We start from the raw sequence: 22,135 nt of genomic DNA on the forward strand, positions 1-22,135 counted from the left end.
GGGTTGCAGTTGTGGGCGATTGTCCCTGCCAGTTGGCTACTGCAAGCATCACCTGGATTACACTGATTCACTGCCCTGCATAATACAGGGAACGATTTGGAATTGCACATGGACCCGAGGGGAAAAGTCCAATTAACATATGTATGAGCTGAGCGGAGATGGGAGGAAGCTCTCGCCAAAATAATCTCCCAGCATTTCACCGACATGTTACGGGGGGTTAACAGTGTACGCCTGCTCACTGCAGCAACCACACAATCCCAGCCAGTGTCCTGCCGGAGATTGCTGTGCCATCACACCTAACTGTGGGTTGTTTAGCTTTAGAAGTTACACTGTGGTGTCCTCACCACTTCACCCGTCGGATTACACCGCTAAGTGGGTAGTAATAATACTTCAGGCAGACAGGTAAGCCGATATCTGGACATCAGAAGAACGTGTTCTCTTAATTTTTGACGTGGCCGTATCTCTGCTGGGGCGAGTTGACACAGTGTGGCCTAACCTGAAGTAATCCTCTTCGAGGCCCTGAAGCGGGGCCGTGCCTTTAAAATACCACACTAATTAAAATAGAAAAGTTACACCGCGGATGGCAGGACAGGATACAGACTGAGGTGACACCCAGAATGTAAAGTCCTCTCAACTGGCGTCATTTTACAGAAACAGAGCTGAGTGCACGCTAGCAGAGCAGAATTCTTGATTAGAAAGAATTATTCATTCGGGGTTTTTTTGCCGTTTCTCCTGACTTTTCCCCACTGCCACAGCAGACCACTCACTGCACCTGTTCAGCCACTAAAACAATGCCTTGGCGACTGCACTTATGTGTTTGGCACTACAGCTGTTCCTATTCAACTGTCAAGCCAATTTCCACGTATAAATAGCTTGGTTTTGACCCAGCAACTTTGGTTTATTCTGGACCTGCCTGACAGAAACACTGATACATGCATGAAGAAGATGCATTGAAGTGTCTGGGAGAAGACCAGAGAGAGAAAGAGAGCTGGAACAGGCTTGTGAACACCATCCCACAAGCCTTAGTTGTGACAGGCTGCCATTTCAAAGCTTCTGCCTGCATCCAAGAGAGAAAAAAAGACAGCTTCAGTTTTTAACTGTGTCATAAGATTTTTACACTTTGGGAGTTTTGTCTTATTTTTTATTTTTTTTTAACACCCTCTCCAGTTAATAAATCAGGGAGGATTTCTGCTCCCCAGAGGTAGAGGATGATAAAAAATTAGTTTTGGAGGGGAATTCTTTCATCTTTTTTATGTGTGTGAAACAAAGAGAATGGGAGACTAAGGCGTTATCGGAGGCTGCAGTTGTGTTTTAGGAGCCTGTCCTTGGGAAGTGGGCTGGTGAACTTTTATGGAGGCCAAGGTTGTACAGTTAAGCTCAGATCACAAGCTTAAGACGGTCACACACACACACTCACACTCACTCGCAGACTCACACGAGGCGTTTAAAGGAGATCACGAGGGAATCAATTGTTTGTGATGCCGTACCAAATTAAGCAGCATTGAACAGCTTACATATTTATGTGGCACCTCCGAGCACTTTTGAAACAGCAGCTTGGCATCAGAACACAGAAATCAATAGCTGTGTTCCACATTCTAAACTGAAACATTCATTTTCCAAAATGGGAGAGCCTGTGTCCTCGCTTGAGATCCGGATTGGTTTGTTCAGTTACCTACAGGCTTTCATTTTTTCAAAATGGGAGTTCCTGTGATCATCGCTAGAGATGGTCCACAGGATTGGTTTTAAGATGTTCAGGTTGATCTCTCATATCTCTCCCATCGCCTTAATCAGAGTGAAACAAACTAATTGCCACCGCCTGTGTTATCAGTTGATAATTTACCCTGGTGAGTATTACTAAATGATTCTGTCTGATAAATGAATCATGGGGCTTCAAGCACGCTAACTTGCCCCCCTGTGATGCCATCTAATCCTATAATGGTCACAATAATGGGGGAGCTATGGGTGGCGTCATTACAAGGGCAGTTTCCATGACAGCACCCCCACCCCTCTAACTAAAGCTAAATGAAAAGGTAGACTAAAGAAGGAAGAAGTTTTGTTTGACTTTTGTGTAAAATGCACCTCTTTCAATTTTCGCCAAGCGCTTCTCATCAAAAATTATTTGATGCCTCCGTCTGCTTTTCCCTTTAATCTGCAGACACACCACATTTAGCTGTGATCCATCCCTCATGCGTGAAGCTTTCCAAATGAGAATCACCATGGAGCCAGGCTATCGTCTCCTGCTTACTCTCGACACCAGAGTGTATACCATCCTACCTTAAGGCTCCCACTTTTAACCATCAAGCCAAGCCCTCAACACTGACACACACACACACACACACACACACTGGCACCCTGTCTCAGTATACACAACGCCATGTAACATTTCCACTGACACATAAAGCTACAAAGAATAGATTGAGTCGGCATGGCAGGCTGTGATCATTGCTGTGATTGTTCATACCGTTTCTCAGGTTTCCTCTCCCTCCTGATCAAGTCAGGTTATATCAGCCCAGCCCACACCTATCTGACGCTACAGACAATCATAGTTGCAAAATCCAGTCCTTGTTTTAATGAAGTCATGCTGGAGCTAGTGCCTAAGAGGGGGAGGCTGAAGCAACCTCTCTGTGATGTTCACATTTCATATCTGCCTCGGCCCAGGAGCTTGCCTTTTTTGAATTATTAAGCAGAGGACTCTTTCTTCTCTTCGTCTTTTTCTTTTTTCTTTTTCTCTGTTCTCTACATTTTCTCTCTCTCTAAAATACTCTCTCCCTCTTGCTCTTCCTTTCCTCGCTCCTCCATGTCAGTTCAACCAGCTTTGGCTGAAGCAGTGGGTCTCACTGAGATGCAAATGGAAGCCTTTGATGGGGCACATTGGGAACGTCAATTAATCCAGGCGTTTACTCGCCTGAAAAAAAAAAGGCTGTGCAACCATTGTTGCACAGGTTGTTTCATCTCTATTGTGCTACAGGGCCACGTTTTTATCTGCTTTCCTCATGCCACTAGATTCGGCGGGCTTTTCAAAGATCCAGGATACATTAGGATAGGCACAAAGGCGAGGAAATGACATAGGAAGCTAAGGAAGCAGGCATGTCACAGGAATAGGGCTGTATTGCATATTCCATCATATCTGTTTTTCTCCCCAAACCTTTTCTAACGCAAAGCCTGCAGCTCCCCATGTAGCCATACTCTAACTTACCTCCCTGCCACCTATGCCCTTTCCAGCCCCAGATCCTTCTCCAACCTCTACTTTATATTCTTTTGGCTTCTCTTTGGTTTACCCTGTACAGTATCCCCCCCTCTAACTTTGCTCTCTATCTCTTGGGTGGTCGACCTTCAGATCTCAGCATACCAAGCCCCTGCTTGAATAAGACGTGCGATCATGGGGCACTGTGCGTGGTCAAAAACAACAAGCCAGTGTGCGAGTGCCCCGAGGCCTGCCCACAAACGTCTGACCCAGTGTGCGGATCCGATGGCCACAGCTACGGCAGTTCCTGCGAGATGCGAGCGATGGGTTGTGCCCTACAGAAGGCCATCCACATCCAACACAAAGGACCCTGCGGTGAGTAACTGCATGACAAAAAACCACAGAGCTACAGTTACTAACGTATGCTGGAACCTCATTCATGAATTGTAATTCATTCATATATTATGCTGTCACATTATACCATACATTCATTAACAGTGCAGTCATGAAATCACTATGAAATGGTGTGAATTATAGCTCACAGGTTGGGAAAATATCTCGTTGTGGAATATAATTAAGATCAAATTAATTAATAGTTCTACATTACCCAGAGGCAAAATTATAATGCAAAGATGCTAACAAATAACACGTATTGTGTTATATTCACGGTGATTAATAAATCTTCAGGTGTCAAGAATTTCCTGAACTCCAAGACTCTAAGCTGTTTTGACCTTTAAATGAAGATGCACTTCATGTACTCCAGATGAAAGAGAGTGAGGAGTATACTTGTCTGTAATTGGCTACATGAGTCACTTGGCTTTGTCTTGCAGTGCCGGAGTATCAGCTAGTCATTAGTACACCAGCGACAGCAGAGTTTCAAGTGGTAAAAATATCTTCAGATCCACTATGCAGGCACAGAGCCATATTGACAGATTTTTACAGCTTGGTAAGCCCTGTTAGTGAATAGTCTTGATGGCTTCATGCCATTTTGGAAGGCCAGTTTTCCCATGGACTCTAATTGGAGATTGAGTATTCTTCCTTGTCTACAAGGGCCAAAGTGGAGCGGTTATTACCCCCTTAGCCCAACTCTCAGTTACCTTATTCACTCAGTTTTGCTACATATTTGAAGACCTTAACAATGAAAAAGAGTTGGCCTCTGCAGTGCTGTGTTTTTGGATGAGCTTAGCAGTTAGCTGAATGATCAATACAACGGAATTAGTCTCACGTTGTTAGAATGACTGTGCTGCTTTGCCTAAAGTGTGCAAACAGTTTATGGGTCAAGTGCATGTGTACAAGCTAGTGTGATCGTTTTGTAAATTGTGTAGTGGCTTGAATTTCTTTCTGTACTGAGTAGATGACAGGGTTAGTTGTTGGAGAGGGCCTACTCTCCCTCTCTGCCTGCACGTGTATTGCGTCTGTCTTCTTCCCTGCCTTCCCTCAATTGAAATCCAGCGCATAAGGGTGGATGCCAACAGGAAGTGGAACGAGAGCAGTGTTTGGTCCATGGGCAGGCAGGCTGACTGAGTTTTGTGCGCCGCACCGCAGGTAGACAGCAGGTCTGACGGCCTGGGGTCCCTCGGCGGTAATGAATAGTTTTTGTTTTGAAAAGCGAGAGGCGGAGCGAGCTGGTGGAGTGGAGGGCCCTGTCTGTAATCCAGCACTATGGATGGTTCTTGGCTCCCAGAGGAACAGGCCTGCGTCAGCGCAATGGTACCATAAAAATGCTGAGGCATTGGCTTGCCAGGCGCGAGCCAGCCGAGGAATGATGGCGATGATAATGTGGGTTATTTCTGGGCTGTTTGCACAGCTTTACTGGGCTTTATTCAGCACCATAACAACTGACTGACTAAGCTATTATCTCACCTAATTATCACAGGCTATTCCCAACACTAATATACTATACACGTTTATGGAGCAGAAAAGGAGAGAGAGAAGAGCATGTGCTGTTTTCATGTGCTGTTGGAAGTATTGTAAGTAAAAGTTTAAGGCATGAGCAATGACAGAAAGTGGTGAATAAAGTGAGAATTTTCTGTGATAGGTGTTAAGTAACTCTAACCCTTATAAAAGAGCATAAGAAGTGATTCATTTGTTTACCATTCTGTGATGATAATTGGCATTATATGTCTAGATTTATTGCTTCAGCTTTGACATTTTGCTTCATCAAGGCATTAATTATACAATACATTTTCATCTCTTCTTTCTGCAGCATTAAGTAGGTCATTATATCTGTTTGTGTATGTGGTTTCCAAAATAGCCATTCAAAAATGTATTTTTGTTTACTGGCTTGGTGTTGTTATTTCCATCCAAATGCACTATGTAAGCTGTCACATTTACGGCTTCCAAAACTCAAAAGTAGGAGCTTAAGAAAAGCAGGTGAGGGAAGCAATAGTTTAAGAGGTGAGAGAGGTGCCACAATAGGAAAATCACATGGCATGTGTGCTTAACTGTGTGTTTGTGTGTGTGGTTTACTAAAGCCTCTCATGGGCCCAACCATAATTTCATTTCCTTCCCTTCGGGCTGGAAAAAGTGGTTATCTGTATGGCTCAGGTGCGACCTGATAGCAATATGAGTGACATTCTTTATTATTCTTAGATTTTTCCTCTTCTGCGCTTGAGTGGCGGTCGACCTTGTATGGTGGGCTGGGAGAGGTGCGCTCGGTTAATAGACCCCCAGCAGGATATCAGTTGCCTCAGAAAAGGACCCATCCATTCAGCTTTACCCAAGCAGATGAGAGCATAGGCGCCAAATTCACTGGAGAAAAAGAAATAACAAATTCCCCTTTTTTCTCCCACAGGTGTTTGAAATGATATACACAGTTGAGTAAGAAATATAGGTCACACACCAGAAGCATGAGTGGCTGGAGAGAGACGGTGAAAATAGGGGAAAAGAAAGAGGGAGGGGAAAGTAATAAATGCAGGGGGACAAGGAGATGGAGTTAAATAAGATGGGGTGCAGCAGAGACAGTGGGGGGCAGAGTTAATAGTGTACCAGCCAGGCAGGTATCGACAGGGGAGTTGTTATCACCCAGGCATGTTCACAAGCCTTCAAAACACAAACCAGCCTACTTCTTTCTGCTTAATCCTGAGGTAATACTCCACCCAGACCCCCTCAACAGCAATTCAGCTTTTTTCCTGGTGAGGATATCAACAAAAGCTGAAGGGTCTTTGGGGTTTTTTTCTCCTCAATGACTCAGTTCTTCATGCTTTCAAGGCCACTTTTATACCAACCTGCTTCTATTTCGCACTCCCGTGTCCAAATCGACAAACACTGCCACCAAATACAGCAAGAGAAGCTGTCGCAGTGCAAGAGCTGACATCAATAGTTCTCACCTTTAGATCCAAGGGGCTTCAAGGGGATGTTGACCAAATTCTAGCTGGTCCTAAAGTTTTCCTAGGCTGTAGAGGTTCTTGCATTGTTGGAAAAGGTATTTGAATGGGATGACAGATTCCAGGTTCTAATTAGCGCACTAGCTTTCACTTTCTTAACACCAAGAGTATGTGTCAGACTTTTTAGCTTAAAGTCTGAACTTTTTATGGTCATGAAGTTGTCTTGCTTCAGAAAAAAGAAACTCAAATTTGGAGATGACAGACTTGGAGATGACTGAATCTGAGATAACAGAAAGTGGATATCTTAACTTAACCGATAATGGTGACAATTCTCCCTCCGCTCCTGGCTTTGAACTGAAGCTTCCCTCTTTTTCTGTCTGTTTGCGATGCATGTTGTCTGGAGGATCAGGCAGTGTGGAAAGCCAGGTGCGAGGGGCAAGAGCTGATAAAGAAGCAGGGCTGCTATCAGAACACAGGGCTGATAAAGTACAACACTCACCACGGCTACTCCCTGATTAATAGCTGCCACAACCAGAAAGAGGCCACAACCACAGCAACCCCCATTTTATTCTATATTTATTTATTTTTGTCACAGAAAGCCCTAGCTACTTTAAAGCTTCTTCCTCTGATATCTTTTTCAGTCAAAACATCCAAACCCATTTGCAGTGTTGGGATAGAAGGAACAACATCTGAACACTAAAATAAGGTGGAAATGACCTAGAATAACCTGCTATCAATACAAGTATGTTATACACCGCTACCCTGTCTCTGCTCTGCCCACTTTCTCCATCAGCAGTACCTTTCATAAAGTTGCCACGTTTAATAAACTCACCCACGATTCCGTTTTCAAGTGCGCCGCATGTGGATGAAAACCAACATGGTTCTGAGTGTCTGAGGTCGGCAGTGGTGCGTTACCTTCTCTCTGTAATGTAAAATTTCCACCGTTCAGGTTCAGGTTCAGGTTCAGGTTCCTTTATTTATACCCGTAGGTAAATTACGTTCCAGAGAATAAGTTTTTAGGCTTTTTCTCAACCATATAAACAATAACACCATACAAACAGAACAAGACACTAAAATCACACTAAAACAATCTACTCCATCTTAATACTATTCATAAAACTAATCCCTACGGGAACAAAGCTGTTTTTATATCGTTTTGTTGTACACCGCAGTACTCTAAACCGTCGGTTGGACGGCAGATACTGGAACTCATAATACAGCAGATGAAGCTGGTCACTCAAAATTGAAATACTCATGCGCTGTACCTGCCTAGTGTACAGCGAGGCTGGGTTCAGTACAATCTGGTTAATAGAGTTCCGACTCTTTAATGTTAAGTTCCCGTACCAAGATACCAGAGAAAAGGAGAGTACGGATTCAATAAAAGCACGATAAAACATAATCAACAATGTTTTCTCAATTTGAAATTGACACAGTTTCCTTATAAAGAACAGACGTCGATGACCCTTTCTACACACCATTTCACAGTTGGCTTCAAAATTCAGCTTTGAATCAATGATTGTCCCAAGGTATTTGTAAGACTGCACACACTCCACTGTTTCACCCTTAATGGATGTGACTTCATGCTGTGTCGGTAAAACCAGCTAACATTTCTCTCTTTGTTACTCTGCAAATATGTGAATCTTCTCCAAATATAGTTAAGCAGCTGGGCGGCCCGCCCAATTGAAGTATATGTCAAAAACACTGTTTGCGCAAGCTGTAGGCCAATATTTTATTACACCTAAATATTACACCTTCAACCAATTTATCGTCTTCGTGTCACGTGACTATTTTGGTCCAGTCATGATTGGGTGATCATGCCTGCAAGTTAGACTAGTTTAATAATTAACCCAAGATGGAAAATAATAATAATAACAATAATGTGGATGTGGTGAATTTTCACACCCGGACATTCAGCAAACACGAACATTAGTGACGTCTACCACTGATGCTGAGGCCTGGCTTGCATTTGGTGTTCCAATTAATCCCAAAAGTGTTGGATGTTCTCAGTGCAGGCCAGCCCAGTTCTCCCACAGCAAACGGGGAGAGGGGACGGTTGAACAAATAATTGAGTTACAACAAACTGTTGTTTTTGAAGAATTTAATAATAAAAGAGAATAACAGAGAAGTATTACAGCAAAGGGATGCATAATCATTTACACAGTCTAGGTTTCTATGTTTTGGGGAACAGAGAGGAGAGGAACAGCAAGAAAGAAAAACACTAAAACAGTCTCACAGCAACCCTACATATGTGGACAGACTAATATAATGAGTATAACAAGAAAAGGTTTATGATAAAAACAATACATATATAAATAAGACATATACAGTAATAGTAATAATAACGGTAATAGTAATAATAGAACATGCATAAAAGATTAGATGTAGGGAGAAACACTTTTCCCCTTGGGGGGGGGGGGGGGCAGACATTGTCATTTTAAAAGAGAAAAGGACATTCCCAAAGTGTTGCCACAAAGCTGGAAACACATTACTGTCTAAAATGACATTGGATGCTGAAGCATTAAGAGTACCTTCGTTGGAACCTAGGGGTCTTACCCAAGCGACTGGTAAAAGTCCCAGACCAAAATTACACACTGGTTTAGGTGACACATTGGTCCTGTGTGCTCCACACACGTCAATTTTTAGGTAGGACTTTAAAGAAAATTTTCATTCTACTAATACACAATGTATTGCTCCTACAGGGTGTATGCTAAGTGCCACACATTGGCATATCCAGTTCACAGTCAAGGCTGTTAATCCAAGAAAGTAGTGGATACCAGCACTACATGGAGAGATGAAGGAAATGAAAGACTCTGAAAGAGTCATAAACAGATTATTAATGTGGAAGGTTCCAGCGGCCAGCCTCGCCTCTCTCAATTAGGGCTGTATCAGCAGCGGTTATTAGCCTGCCCCTAATTGAATGTGGTAGCGAGCTGTGTTAATGCAATCCTCCAGGTGTAATTGGTGTCACCCGGAGAGGTACTTCATCTACTGCTATCCTTGTCTGTCTAAAACGCCTAGTGTTTGCTTTCTCATTCGTCTCCTGCTCCCATGTGAAATCAGTCAGTACCCTGAACATGCCTGATCCTGCCTTGCCATTTCTTCAGGGGAAAACTGTGCCTCCAGAAGCAGGCAATTCCTCAAGAGATGATCCAAGTTAATCCTCCAACTAATAAGGAAAGTCTCAGAAGCTCCCTAAGCCTTTTGGGTATCACAGTACTGTGTTTGGATAGAAAATACAGATATCATCTGCCTGACTCAGTCTTGACATGTGGTGGAAATTTTGAAACAAATATGAACATTGTTACAAAGTGATAAATACAACCAGTGACGTTTCTCACTCAATTCTGACCAGTTGCTCAAAAGCATCACCAAAGGACAGTGTTGGCACCATGCTCCCCCCACAGGAATGGTGATGACAGTACCTGGCTTTCACTAGATATAGCAATTGGCATTCGGACCAAAGAGTTCAATTCTTGTTTCATCAGACCAGAGAATCTTTTCCTTCATGCTTTCAGACTCCTTTAAGTGTCTTTTGACAAACTCCAGCAAAGGCTGTTATATGGCTTTTTCTCAGGAGTATCTTCAGTTCTGACCACTCTCCCCTAAAGTCCTGATTGATAGAGTGCTGCAGAGATGGTTGTCCTTCTGGCAGTCTCTTCTGTTTCTTTTTTTTTGTTGTTCAGTAATTTAGTTTTAGCTCTAGAAAGAGAGTTTTTGGATGGTTCCAAATTTCTTCGGTGATGGAGCCCACCATGCTCCTGGGAGCTTTCGGCGCTTTAGCATCTTTTTGTTATCCTCCTCCTCAGAACTGTGCCTCAGTAGAATTTTTGGAGAGTTTTTTAATTTCATTCCTTGGTTTTTACCTCTCACAAAATACATTTTAATATACAGTTGTGTGCCTTTTAAAAGTATTAAAATCAATTGAATGCTCCCCAGCTGGACTCTAATAAAGTTTTACACCGATTCTACACTCGGTATGAAAACTTCACATATCTGCTCTGCATCATTAAGCACTATACCAGCTGCCAGCAACACAGCTTGTCAAAATCTTGATAAAGAAAAGACAACAACTCATTTTTTACTTTTTAATTGTATTATTGCTGTGGTTCACATTATGACACTGATGAAATGTATGAGTAAATACATGTTTACTGCATCTGAAAAAATCTAAGGTGGGGTAAAATCAACTTTGGATAATTATGATCTGGATGACAAAAAAAAAAATTAGCCAGCCAGTTACCACAATCTTTTAGCCACAATAACATTATCTTGATAGAAGTTGTTTAAATATTGACCATAAAAGTGCATAAAAATGAATGTTGTGATGTGCTTACTTTTGTGTGAATATGTACAATTCAAAAAAACATGCAGAGCTGACTTTTTGAAGTCAGGAAAAAAATGATTCCTTTGCAACTTTACGGTACATCCATTTGAGAGATTATCAAAACTAAGATTAGTCGCAACGCGATGCAGTATGTTGGCAGATTAATGACATACAATAAATGTACTCCCTTTAAATTCTGCCACACACCAACATATGAAACATGTAAAGGGGACTTAATATTTTCCAAATTCAGTGTATTTATTAGAGCCAATTTGCCACCATAATCCTGTAACACACATAAACACACACACTAAGCCTTTTCCTTCCTCCTTATCTCCATCTAGATGAGGCTTGTGCCAACTGCTCTTTCGGGGCAATCTGCGATGCCCAGAGCGGGCAGTGTGTGTGTGCTTCAGAGTGTGTGGTGTCCCACCAGCCTGTGTGTGGCAGCGATGGCACCACCTACAATAGCGAGTGTGAGCTGCACGTGCGGGCCTGCAATGAACAGATGGACCTCCGAGTGGTCAGCCAAGGAGAGTGCAGTAAGTAATGCATACATTCATGCAGTATGTGCCTAGTACGTACAGTGCATCGCAACATTAAATGAAGAATATAAATGATTATTCGCATAAATCCTTGGCGATCAGTGAAAGAAACAAAAGTGCATTTCAAAACACACCAAGATGAGGTTCTTCTTCTCTAGCTCTAAATTTAATCTACATATAAAAGTAGAACCCAACAGCAACATTTCACAGCTGCAGGCAGTCCGTTCATATTCTTATTCGTTCATATATTAACAAACTTGTAATGAAATTGCAGGATATTCAGATGGAGAATTACTATGGGGACATGTATGTGTCAGTTTTAGGCAGGGATGTATTACAAGAGGACGTGGTATGTGTGGCAATTAGGAAAGGAGCAGAGAAATCATTTAAATATCTATTCCAGAGAGGCATTTTAAGGTGTGGTGTGAATGAAATCCATCAAAACATGAATATTTTTTGCATTGACCCATCATGCTCTGACCTGTCCCTCTGCTGTGTGTGCAATTCAGAAACATGCGGCAGCACTGTTTGTGCCTGGGGTGCCCGGTGTGTCCAGAATAAGTGTGAGTGCCCACAGTGCTCAGGCGAGGCCTTCTCCCCAGTATGTGGAAGTGATAGCACCACCTACAACAATGAGTGTGAACTCCGCATGTCCTCCTGCATGCAGAAGAGGAGAATTGATGTGGCAAAGCCCGGCAGCTGTGACGAAGGTAGGAAATGGACTTTGTAATGTTGTAATTATGTTAACCAATCGGCCATTGAAATGGTGTAATTATCTTTATTAACTGACCTGTGGTACTGTATTCAGTCATCTGTGGATTTTCATAATGGTTGCATATGCCACCACCAGCATGCCAACAGGCTAACATAGCAAAAGTGAGAGTCACTCCATAAACCAAACCTGTGAAATTACTTCTGGGTGATTAAGTTAATGTCAGCTGTACATTTTAGAAACAACATCTCCGTACTATGGCTGTCTTGTTTGTTTGTTTATCAGTCCATCTCTAATATTCTAATTCTTCAGGTATCGTAAATTCTCAAGAAATTGCTAGGTTCTTTATTTGCCCCAAATGTAGATAGACCCAGGGTCATATTAGAGACAATCATTTACTTCTAATTTACCCAATTTTATGTATTAGATTTACAAGAAAACTCCCTGTTTTCTTACCTGCTTCTTTTCGTATTCGCTACAGCTGCTGTTGCTGATCCCAACACTTACCTCGTTTTTACTTGTTGTCTCAGTAAATTCAACAGATCAGTTATTGTTGGTCCTACTTTGCCATTCTTTCATTTAGTGTTAATCTACTGCCAATTAAACTCTTATTGCACATATGTTTACAATGAAAAGCCATAAAACTTCCTGTCTTCCCAGCAATGTGAGGAGGAAATGTTAAGTGACATTGACAGTAGCTCAGCACCAAACGAAAGAACTGCAAAGTATACGTGAATGAGAACGTGTTTTGTTTTAGACATATGAACCATAAAACCGCAAGTAATTTGACTTGGCTTTTATTAGGGGCCGGCTTTTTTGTTTGTGCTGTCACAGCAATTGAATACTGGCTTTTATTAGAAAATTTTACGGGATACATTTTTTCAAGCCCTTCTATCCAATTCTGCTGTGACCGATGGCACTTAAATTGAGCATTGCTGATTTCTATGCCTGTAGCTTTGTCGATCCTCCATATTCTGAATAAATGAGATCTAATTCACTGTGCAAATCATATCTTGATCAGCACTGACAGACCAGGGTAGGATATCGCAGTCCCTCTCTCAGCCCGTCTTGGTGACAACTCTGGAGGGAGCAACATGCCAACCTCTGGTTGTCATGCAGACGGTAGCAATGCCATTCCCCCGTGGCTGTTGGGTCGTCACAGGGACCATAGTCATCCTCTGACAAGGTGTGAAGGGGAGCAGATTACACCTGCCAGCAGGAGGGATGGCTGGAGAAAAGCAAAGAGGGGGTAGATGGAGGACAGAGCAAATAGTGATGAGAGGAATCCTCTTCCATTTTGATAGCTAGCCAGGGGTGATTCTTTCTTTTCTTTTCTTCTTTTCTCTTCTCTCTACCATTGTCTACTGTATTGCTCCTGGGCCTGTGAGGCGAATCATGCCACCAAAGCTTCTCGTGGTCGATTTAACATCATTTCATTGACTAAGACGAGTGACCTTTTTTGTATGTGGAGCATGAAGAAATGTGAAACTGTATGCCCCCAATTCAGACTCACCCTTCCCCACACACACATACATCTACACGCTCCGGCTGTCTGTTGGTTGTCTGGTGTCAGGCAAATGTTCTCTTCTATCTCCTCAAGGGCATTGCTTTGCATGTGGTGCCTTATGGCTTAGTTTTTCTTTTTATCCTCTGTCTCATTCTGTCTCTGAACATCATCCTTTTTTCATCACTTGCTCATTTTCATTCAGAGAAAACCATCAGGCTGACACAATAGAATCTTTTTCTTTTTCACTTTTTTCACTCCCCGTTGCTCCCTCCTATCCCACCCACTTATGTCTCTCTCCATTTTGCACTGTTCTCCATCAAAATTGTGCTTCTCAACAAAAGGGGCACCGATGCTTACACAGATAGGGGTGGAGATGGGATCGTCTGCAATCGATAAATTTCACCCTAGGGGTGACGTTTCCTTTCAGCCCCCTCAAATCTGACCCAGACCCCCCACAGGAAGTATGGTGTGACTGTAAAATGATCAGAACCAAGTTGCTGTTTTCCACTGGGTTGAAAAAACTGTGTTTGTCTGTGGTATACTTCTCTTTACCATATAGTGAAAGGGATTTTTTGTTGATATACGGACCCCACCTAGATGTATGGGCAGTAGGTTTTGGCAAAATTAGGTATATTGCATAATACAGCACTCTGTTGCAAAATATAAGACCAACGACTGTATTTTCTGGCTCTGTTGTAGACAGCAGCAAAGCTTTACATCACCGTTGTGCACAACCCCCCACTCCATACTTCATATCTAAGATAAGCCTGGAGAGAAAGTGAACATGTGATTTATTCACTTACGTAGACCTGACTTAAAAACCATCCTCATTAGTCTTGTACGGGGGAGGGGCGCACAGAGCAGAAAAATGGAAGTTGTTTTCTCCCTCCTTTTGTTTAACAGTAATGAAAAATGACAGTGTTCCCACTGTTGGCCATACAGGGAAATTTATCACCTGTTTAATTTCATACTTGGGTAGGCATGGCCTCAGCTCCTTTTCTCGACACTGACAAAGTGGCAACTGAGAGCAGTGCATCACCTACAGGGGCCCAGGCCCTTTTTAATTGAATAGACATTTAATAAACAAGATTATGAGTGCGGGATCACACATTGATGTGCGGTCCACAGCCTGCTCCTCGCATCACACAGATCTGATCAAGATAGCTCTAAAAGACATGAAAGGGCATGAAAAAAAGGCAAGTGGGTAGCTCTGTGGGAAAATAGCTTATTGGAGGGAGATCAGCGGATTTATCTTTTTTGGTCCATCCATCACAGAGCTTGTAACCTTCTGTTGAGGCAAAAAAACTTATTTTCTCCTTCTGCCATCTCCAAACACCCCATCCTTCTCCGCACCGGGCGTGACGCTCCCCACCGGGCGTGACTCTCTATCTCACGCAACTTTATTAGGGCTAACACGCTGTCACATCCGTCAACAGCAGGCCATACGGGGGACCGATAGATGTAGCAAAAACAAAGGCAAATCGTGCCCCGCATCAATCTGCATCCTTCAGCAATTGTCATTTTCGATCTTTGGGGGAAGATATGTTTTTTAATGATAGACACCCAAGTTGAAAATCACACAGGTTAGGATATCAGAGGTATCATAACTATATCGGTCACTCCTGGAGCCACTGACGTTGACACGACTAGTCAGATTGACCAAACAGGCTGCAAAACAGTCGGTCATATACATGTTCACCGCTCTATCCTCTATTATTTACCCATATCCACATATTTTCCTATCCACTCTCTGTTTTATTTAACACTCTTCTAGACAGCTTTGACAACAGCATCTCCTCCATCACTTCTTCTCTTATTTCCACTGTCAAATACCTGTGATGTTTTATCCTCTCTCTCTTTCTTGGAGATTATTATTATGTTATTCATTTCCTTTCTTCACTCCGCCTCTAAATTCTGTCCTCTTAATAGAGCTTCCCTGGCTAAATAGACTCTGGCTTCTGACATGATTGAGTAAAATGGAACGGATGGGCAGTGCAGAGAGAATAGCTGATGCAGCCATCTTAGCTGGGGATGTTTTAATTGAAAGGTTCATAGGTAGCGCGGGTGGCAGGCACATCAAAGAGCAACAGCTAATTAGGACCCCCCTTCGCCCTTCACTTTTATTTATTCTATTCTAATGTCTTACTTCTTTTATTTATTTATCTTGTCTCTGTAAGCGGGCCTGAGCGGAATATGAATTGGCTACTCCAGCATTTCCCTTTTACTGCTGAGCTGATGTACAGTACACAGATGCAGATGGCCAATCGCCAGCGCCTCACCTCTTATTACTTCTCTTTCTGATCTGTTCTGGAGTCAGCTGACTTCTTTTTATTCAGATAACAGCTGAAGCCAAATGCCTGTGATTATGTCACTGGCAGTTGAAAGCCATTAGCCAGTGCATAAGCCCAGAACAAAAAGCTATGTTTAACTCGGACTGTGGTTCACAGTTGATAAGTAGCTAGAACAACAAGTCCAAGCAAAAAGATCAGGGTCGGAGGTTCTGCTGGTTTAAAACGAAGACAGAGTGAGTCTTTAACAAGGCCTGATGTTTGAGGGTGATGTGGCCTCTGAAACTACAGAAAGCTCCAGCTCCTCCCTTGTATCCGCTGCTAATGAAGTGAAGCCCCTCCACTGTATCGACCACTCAAAGCTGTCACATCCCATTGCTGATGACCCATATCAAAGAACAGCCAGGGCTTCAGCTGCCTCTGCCCCTCCCCTGCACTTTGAGCTGCTCCATAATCTACTTTAGAAGATGGGTTATGCTAAGTGACACTTCCATCACTTCGACATTGATTTCACCATTAGAGGTGGTGCATCAATACAGAGGGTTGAATGATCCCTAAAAGTAGACTGGAAGAGGAAGAATCAACGCAGCTGAAAGACTCAGAAAGCATCAGGTTGATTACCTGAAGCTTTCTGAGTCTTTCAGCTGCGCTGGGAGCTTTTAGTTGGACTGCGTTCCTTTTTTGAATAACAAATTTGTTTCAAATGAACTTTCTGCCAGCCCACAGGGTGCCTCTCTCTCTGTCTGACATTCTCTCCATCTTTCATGCTGACTGCTTTCATTCTCGGCGTTCACAGACATTCACCTAATCTCCCTCAGGAGTTCCATAGTAGGTGAAATTTTCAACTTCAAAAGCAGGATCCTCCCCCCTTCTTTGCCTGCACTCTGCAACAGCCCCCGATTTGTTTTTCATAAATGAAACTCCAAACTGTCCTGCTGGATATGTTGTTCCCCTTTCATGTATCCCTTTAAAATCTTGGATTCCTTACCTTTTACTAAAGTTTGCAGTTGAACAATGACAACAGTTTTATGAACCCACAAATCCTGGACAGTGATTATGGAACTTTGTTTGGCCGTCTACCTCTTTTACTAGGAACATACAGTCAGCTTCAGCAGCTCTCTTACTTCGATCCAGAGAAATGCATTTTTAAATAAAATGAGTTGCTGGAGGAACTTTCTTTAAAGTCTTAGGCGATAATTAGATTTTACAGAACACTTTGCAATTAGTTGTATTCTCATATCAGGAAGCAGGCACCCATAAAGCAGGCCTTGCCACCAATTCTCTCTGCACACTTGGGGGCCAGCGTTAATAATTCCCTCCCCCTTTAATTGAAATGAAAGGGATGCCTTGATGGTGGTGCAGAGAGGTTGTGTCTAATTTATTTAGTCAATCTCGTACCCTCACTACAGTTGGTCATTATCTTTTACTACCAGCTGCGCCTTTGGTTCCCTCTCCCCACCACCAGTGCAAGGGAAATATAAATTATCATAACTTTGTGATGTTCCGCATGTATGTAAGTGTAGCCTTAACTTGAGTTAAGGACAAGTAGGACACTGTTTCCACCTGATGCACTGATAAAAGGGAATCCTCCTCCTTGTGTGTTTGTATGTTTTATTAGTGATATTGTGAACTCATGGTGTGTTTATAATGCAGACTGTGGCTCAGGAGCGTCAGGCTCAGGGGCAGAGAGCTGTGAACAAGAACACTGTCGCATATTTGGTGGCTCGTGGGATGAGGATGCAGAGGACGACCGTTGTGTCTGTGACTTCACCTGCCAAAGTGTGCTTACCAACCTGGTACGGCTGCCTGTAAACACTCTCGAAAGTAAAGACACAATTGATTGCAATTTGTGTCAAAAACCTTATTCTCAGAGTGACAACTGTCAAATTGGAACACATACATCATCAGACATCAGACACATACGGCTGTCGACCTCCTGTTCCCCGCTGTATTTCTAGAGTTCATAAGAGATTAACACAACTGAGTTTAGAAATTTAAAAGCACTCATATAACTTCTAACTTTGTCTCTGATAGTTGTTTGTACATTTATGGTTACAAAGGAACTGCTTTTATTAGAATAGAATAGAAAAACTTTATTTATCCCCCATGGGGAAACTCAATTGCCACCAGCTTATATCACAACCGGCAGGTACATAAAAGACAAAAAAAAACACATTTGCAGAAATGTACTTATATAAGTATTTTTTTTATAAATGTTGGAGTTTACAGCACTCCCTGAGTAGATTATACATCCTGTTAAAACTACTTCAAACTGCCTAAAAATAGTTTTTCACAAACTGCCTTGTAAGTTGTATTGTACAATTGACATGCCACTTGATAACACTTCAGAGTAGTTTTAGTTATTTTCAAATTACACCGTAGGCTATTTGACAAAAACGAAAAGCCATTACAGGTCTACATAAAAATGTTTTCCAGGCTCTAAACTGTATCTCACAGTCTTCTTCAGCTGTAGTTAGTTTGCTTGGTCGTAATGGATGTGGCTGAGTTGGCATCCCACCACCGAAGTATGGAACGTTGGTCGGACGGTAACAGGTGGTTGCCGTGATAACTTTGGTGAAATCACTGAAGTTCTAAATGTAGGTGAAGTGATGACAACCCAGCCATATCCATGACAAATGAGCAAATTATCAGCTGATAAACACCGTGAGATGTGGTTGAAAGCTCCTGAATGAGCCAGTAAGTGGACCTTGACTTAAGCTTTTGTTTTTGTTTTTTAACTACAGTTTCCAAGGTATATACAGGGCATGTCTCACTAAGATACGTACAATAGTGACTATGCCACAAGGCTGTTAATATCGGAAGTGAAACCAAGATAAAAGAGCCTAGGGTTAAACTAGACATTGTGTAATACTCAACTTTCTGTGATTGTTTTTTTTTTCAGGTTTGTGGCTCAGATGGAAAAAACTACAGCAATGAGTGTGAGCTGAAGAAGGCCAGATGTGAGAAACAAGAGCACTTGTTGATTCAGAATCAGGGACCCTGTACAGGTCGGTACATTACACCAATCAGAAATAATGTCACAGCGTGCAGAAGTACCCTCACCAAGACTCATTGTCATTGACATCCCATTTCTCCACTCATTTCACCCATTAATGGGGTATTAATATTCTGTAGAGGGCATATCATTTAGACAGCATTGCTGCTGTCTCTCTACAGTGTTACCACTGTAGCCATAAGCAACAAAGCGAAGAAGTTCAAGGTTAAATATGATGTGTATGTTTGTGTAATTTGCTCAGGGCAGGTTGACGTTACGGTTAACGTTTTCATCTTGTTCATATCTGGAAACTGACCGGTCCTCTGGGGCTGACTAGTTTGTACAGTTTGTCTTTCTCACGGGCACATGTATTGACTACGCTAATAGAATAATTCACTACCCCTGCCCAGACATTCTGACAATTTAAACCATTAAACTTGGGCGCACAAGCTTGCTTCTTAACCCTTAGGATACCACTTTACCCCACTTACTTTTATATAAAAACTCTCTCTTTGCATGTAAAAGATTTCTTCAGCCAAAATAGTTGTTAGATCAGGGGCTAAGTAGCAAAGGTAAGCCCTCTTCCTCTTTATGGTTATGTGAAATTAAGAGCTTTTGCTCTGATGCTAGCACAGGCCGGGGAGCAGTGCAGAAGGCACTTAAGGGATTTTGTGTGATCATTCCAGTCTGTTTTATTCCCCGTGGGTCTAAAATAGAGGAGGATGAAGAGAGTTGAAGAGAGAGTGAGAAAGAGGGAGCAGCCAGTGTTTTCACACATATCCCTGCAGATTCTTCTCCCTCCTAAGCTGGCCTCCTTGGGCACTGACTGTCACGCTTCTCTACCATCCATGGATAATCAATCCTTTTTTGAAGAGCCCTCTATGCATACGAGAGCTCTGTGCTTCCTCTCCTATTGGCAAATGGAGAAACTCAGATCTTGGGGAATTTCACTGCCCTCCACATTAACTATGTAAAGAGAAATTTAATTTGACCTCAACTCCAGAAGTGTATCAAAACGTGCCAGCTCTCACTAGCAGCATTAAAGCAACACTGTTGTTTAGAGGTTCTGATCTTGAAAAAAACGTTACCATACAGCAGGGGTCGGCAAATAAGTCTGGCATCGGGCCAAAAAACGGCAGGCCAGAGCATAGTCAAATTATTTCAAACCCTTGGATACTCGTGCACTTTTAGTTCAGTCAGTATGAGGGACTTTCGTTGGGAGAGTTGTATGAATGATCCCGACATCCTATGGATTTTTTTCCTCCCTTGTTAAACAAATTGATTATAAGCACACTTTTGCACAACATGCTTACAATAAAGCATGTGTTGCGGTGTATGTGTCCCGGCGTTTTATCTGCTTTCATAAGCCTACAGACGCTTATTTTCATTTCCCTGAACAAATTCAGGGGAATCCTATCACACATTTACTGACGGTTTTTTCAAAGGCGTGTCAAGCAAGCCAGAGACTTGTTTGAATGTTCTTCAGAACTTTTCAAAGTAAAAGCTCTCAATAAATTCAACATGAAGCATTGCTGCAAAAAAAATTCCTGCGCTTTTATTTTGTAGGCACAGTCACTTAAGAGGAAGTGGTTATGTGAGTAACTGTTGCTGTTATGACTAGAGCCCCACTGATATGGGTTTTTGGGGGCCAATGTCGATGCCAATATTAAAGTGAAAAAGAGCCAATTAATGCCAATATTTAGATTTTGAGAATGATTTGGATAGTAGACCCCTTTACTATATAACTACACTTAGAACAGGCTGATTTTGAAAGCTGATATGTAGTGGACTATAAAACCTTTTCCTAAATGGATTATGTTAATAAAATAGATTAAAGTCTCAAAAAGTGAACATGTAAACAATTGCACATCAATAAATATTTGTTGCTGGAACATGCAACTTTTTCAGCCGTCTGTAAACAGAAAGAGTAAGAGAGAATAAGCATGTGTATTTCACTTTACACAAAATCTGCCATAATTTCAATGTAGCATATTCACATCCAGTTCATCCCTTTACCAGCACTTTTCTTACCAAAGCTACGAGAAACCATTTCTCATCATGTCTAAATCAGGCCGTCTATGATACAGTGAGCTGCTGTTGAACGCATCTAATACTACAGGAATGTCTACAACGAGGACCTGCAACTTTGAGATTTCATTTAACTGACGTTATAACTACAATCAAACCTGTTACGGCTCTGACTACAGAGTTTCACATCTACAACGTCACACAAAGAGCAGCTACAGGAAGCCGTGTTAGATTCTTGTTCAGCTCACGTTTATGTCCACTCTGGTTTAATCATTTCAGACACGCCGAATAACTGCAGACAGGCGGCTCGCAGATATATTTATAATACGTCAGAAACTATAGTTTAATGGCTCATTAATGTTAGCGCTCCACCACTGATAAACACAGCATTAGCTTTGTGGCTAATTTAGCAACGGGCAGCGTTAGCTGCTGTAACGTTACGTGATTTTAGAGAATATTTAGAAGTGATGAACTAGGGACAAATGTGGACCGTTCACTAGAACAGCCACACTGTTAATAAATGTACATTTACGTCTGTCCAGCAGCGTAGGCCGATATATTGGTCGGGCTCTAATCATGACTGAGATCTATTTCAGCACCAGCCACTATCCATTTATTTATATATTTTTTTTCTGCTATCAAAGCAATCTGGCCATGGGCCAGATAGTATTGCCGGTGGGCCACCTATTGCTTACCACTGCCGTACGGTGTCAAGAGTGTCACCTGCTGCATGCACATTTGTAAAGTTTGCCAAAGCACTTCAGACCATCTTTTATAGCTGCCTGAAAACTAAAATCTGGGTCAGGGATTTCATTTAAATCCAAAGAAATACTTATTTTTTCTATACAAGCAAACACATACATGTGCCCAGGCAGTAACACAAAAGACCTGCTACAGTCACAGCAGCAGACCATGAAAATAGGAGGGTAATATTGCACGTTACAGTGAGCTCCATTGTGCCGGACAATGGCCACTGAGGAGGAAAAACCCTTGAAGGGTGGAAGAACATATGAAATTAAAAGTTCTCCTTGTCCTAATAGGCTCAGTACAGATAGCTGAATGGAGCGCTGGAAAGTGGCAAGTTAAATGAACTGTGTCCAAAGCCCATCTCTGGAGTGGGAAAGCACTGGAAAAAGAGCGAGCCGAGTCATCACCATTAGGCTGAGGCTCATATCCACACCAGTAACAGTGTGATTTATGGCCCCTGTATCTCCAGCCTCTAAACT

General features: G+C 42.3%; 2 protein-coding genes across 4 annotated transcripts in view; one reads left to right on the top strand and one right to left on the bottom strand.

Annotated features, from left to right (window-relative positions):
* The window catches only part of LOC123975654 (serine/threonine-protein kinase mTOR), a 384,954-nt gene that overhangs the window by 336,510 nt on the left and 26,309 nt on the right, over positions 1 to 22,135 (bottom strand). The gene's annotated exons all lie outside the window — the stretch shown is intronic.
* agrn (agrin) overlaps positions 1 to 22,135 on the top strand; it is a 376,177-nt gene that overhangs the window by 226,448 nt on the left and 127,594 nt on the right. For both annotated transcript variants that reach the window (XM_046057305.1, XM_046057306.1), the window contains 5 exons: positions 3,338 to 3,559; positions 11,179 to 11,376; positions 11,889 to 12,089; positions 17,540 to 17,682; positions 18,789 to 18,894. In XM_046057305.1, coding sequence (XP_045913261.1) covers positions 3,338 to 3,559; positions 11,179 to 11,376; positions 11,889 to 12,089; positions 17,540 to 17,682; positions 18,789 to 18,894 — 870 coding nt within the window. The remainder of the gene's footprint in view (positions 1 to 3,337; positions 3,560 to 11,178; positions 11,377 to 11,888; positions 12,090 to 17,539; positions 17,683 to 18,788; positions 18,895 to 22,135) is intronic.

Source organism: Micropterus dolomieu, linkage group LG08, assembly GCF_021292245.1.
Source record: "Micropterus dolomieu isolate WLL.071019.BEF.003 ecotype Adirondacks linkage group LG08, ASM2129224v1, whole genome shotgun sequence".
Lineage (NCBI taxonomy): Eukaryota > Metazoa > Chordata > Actinopteri > Centrarchiformes > Centrarchidae > Micropterus > Micropterus dolomieu.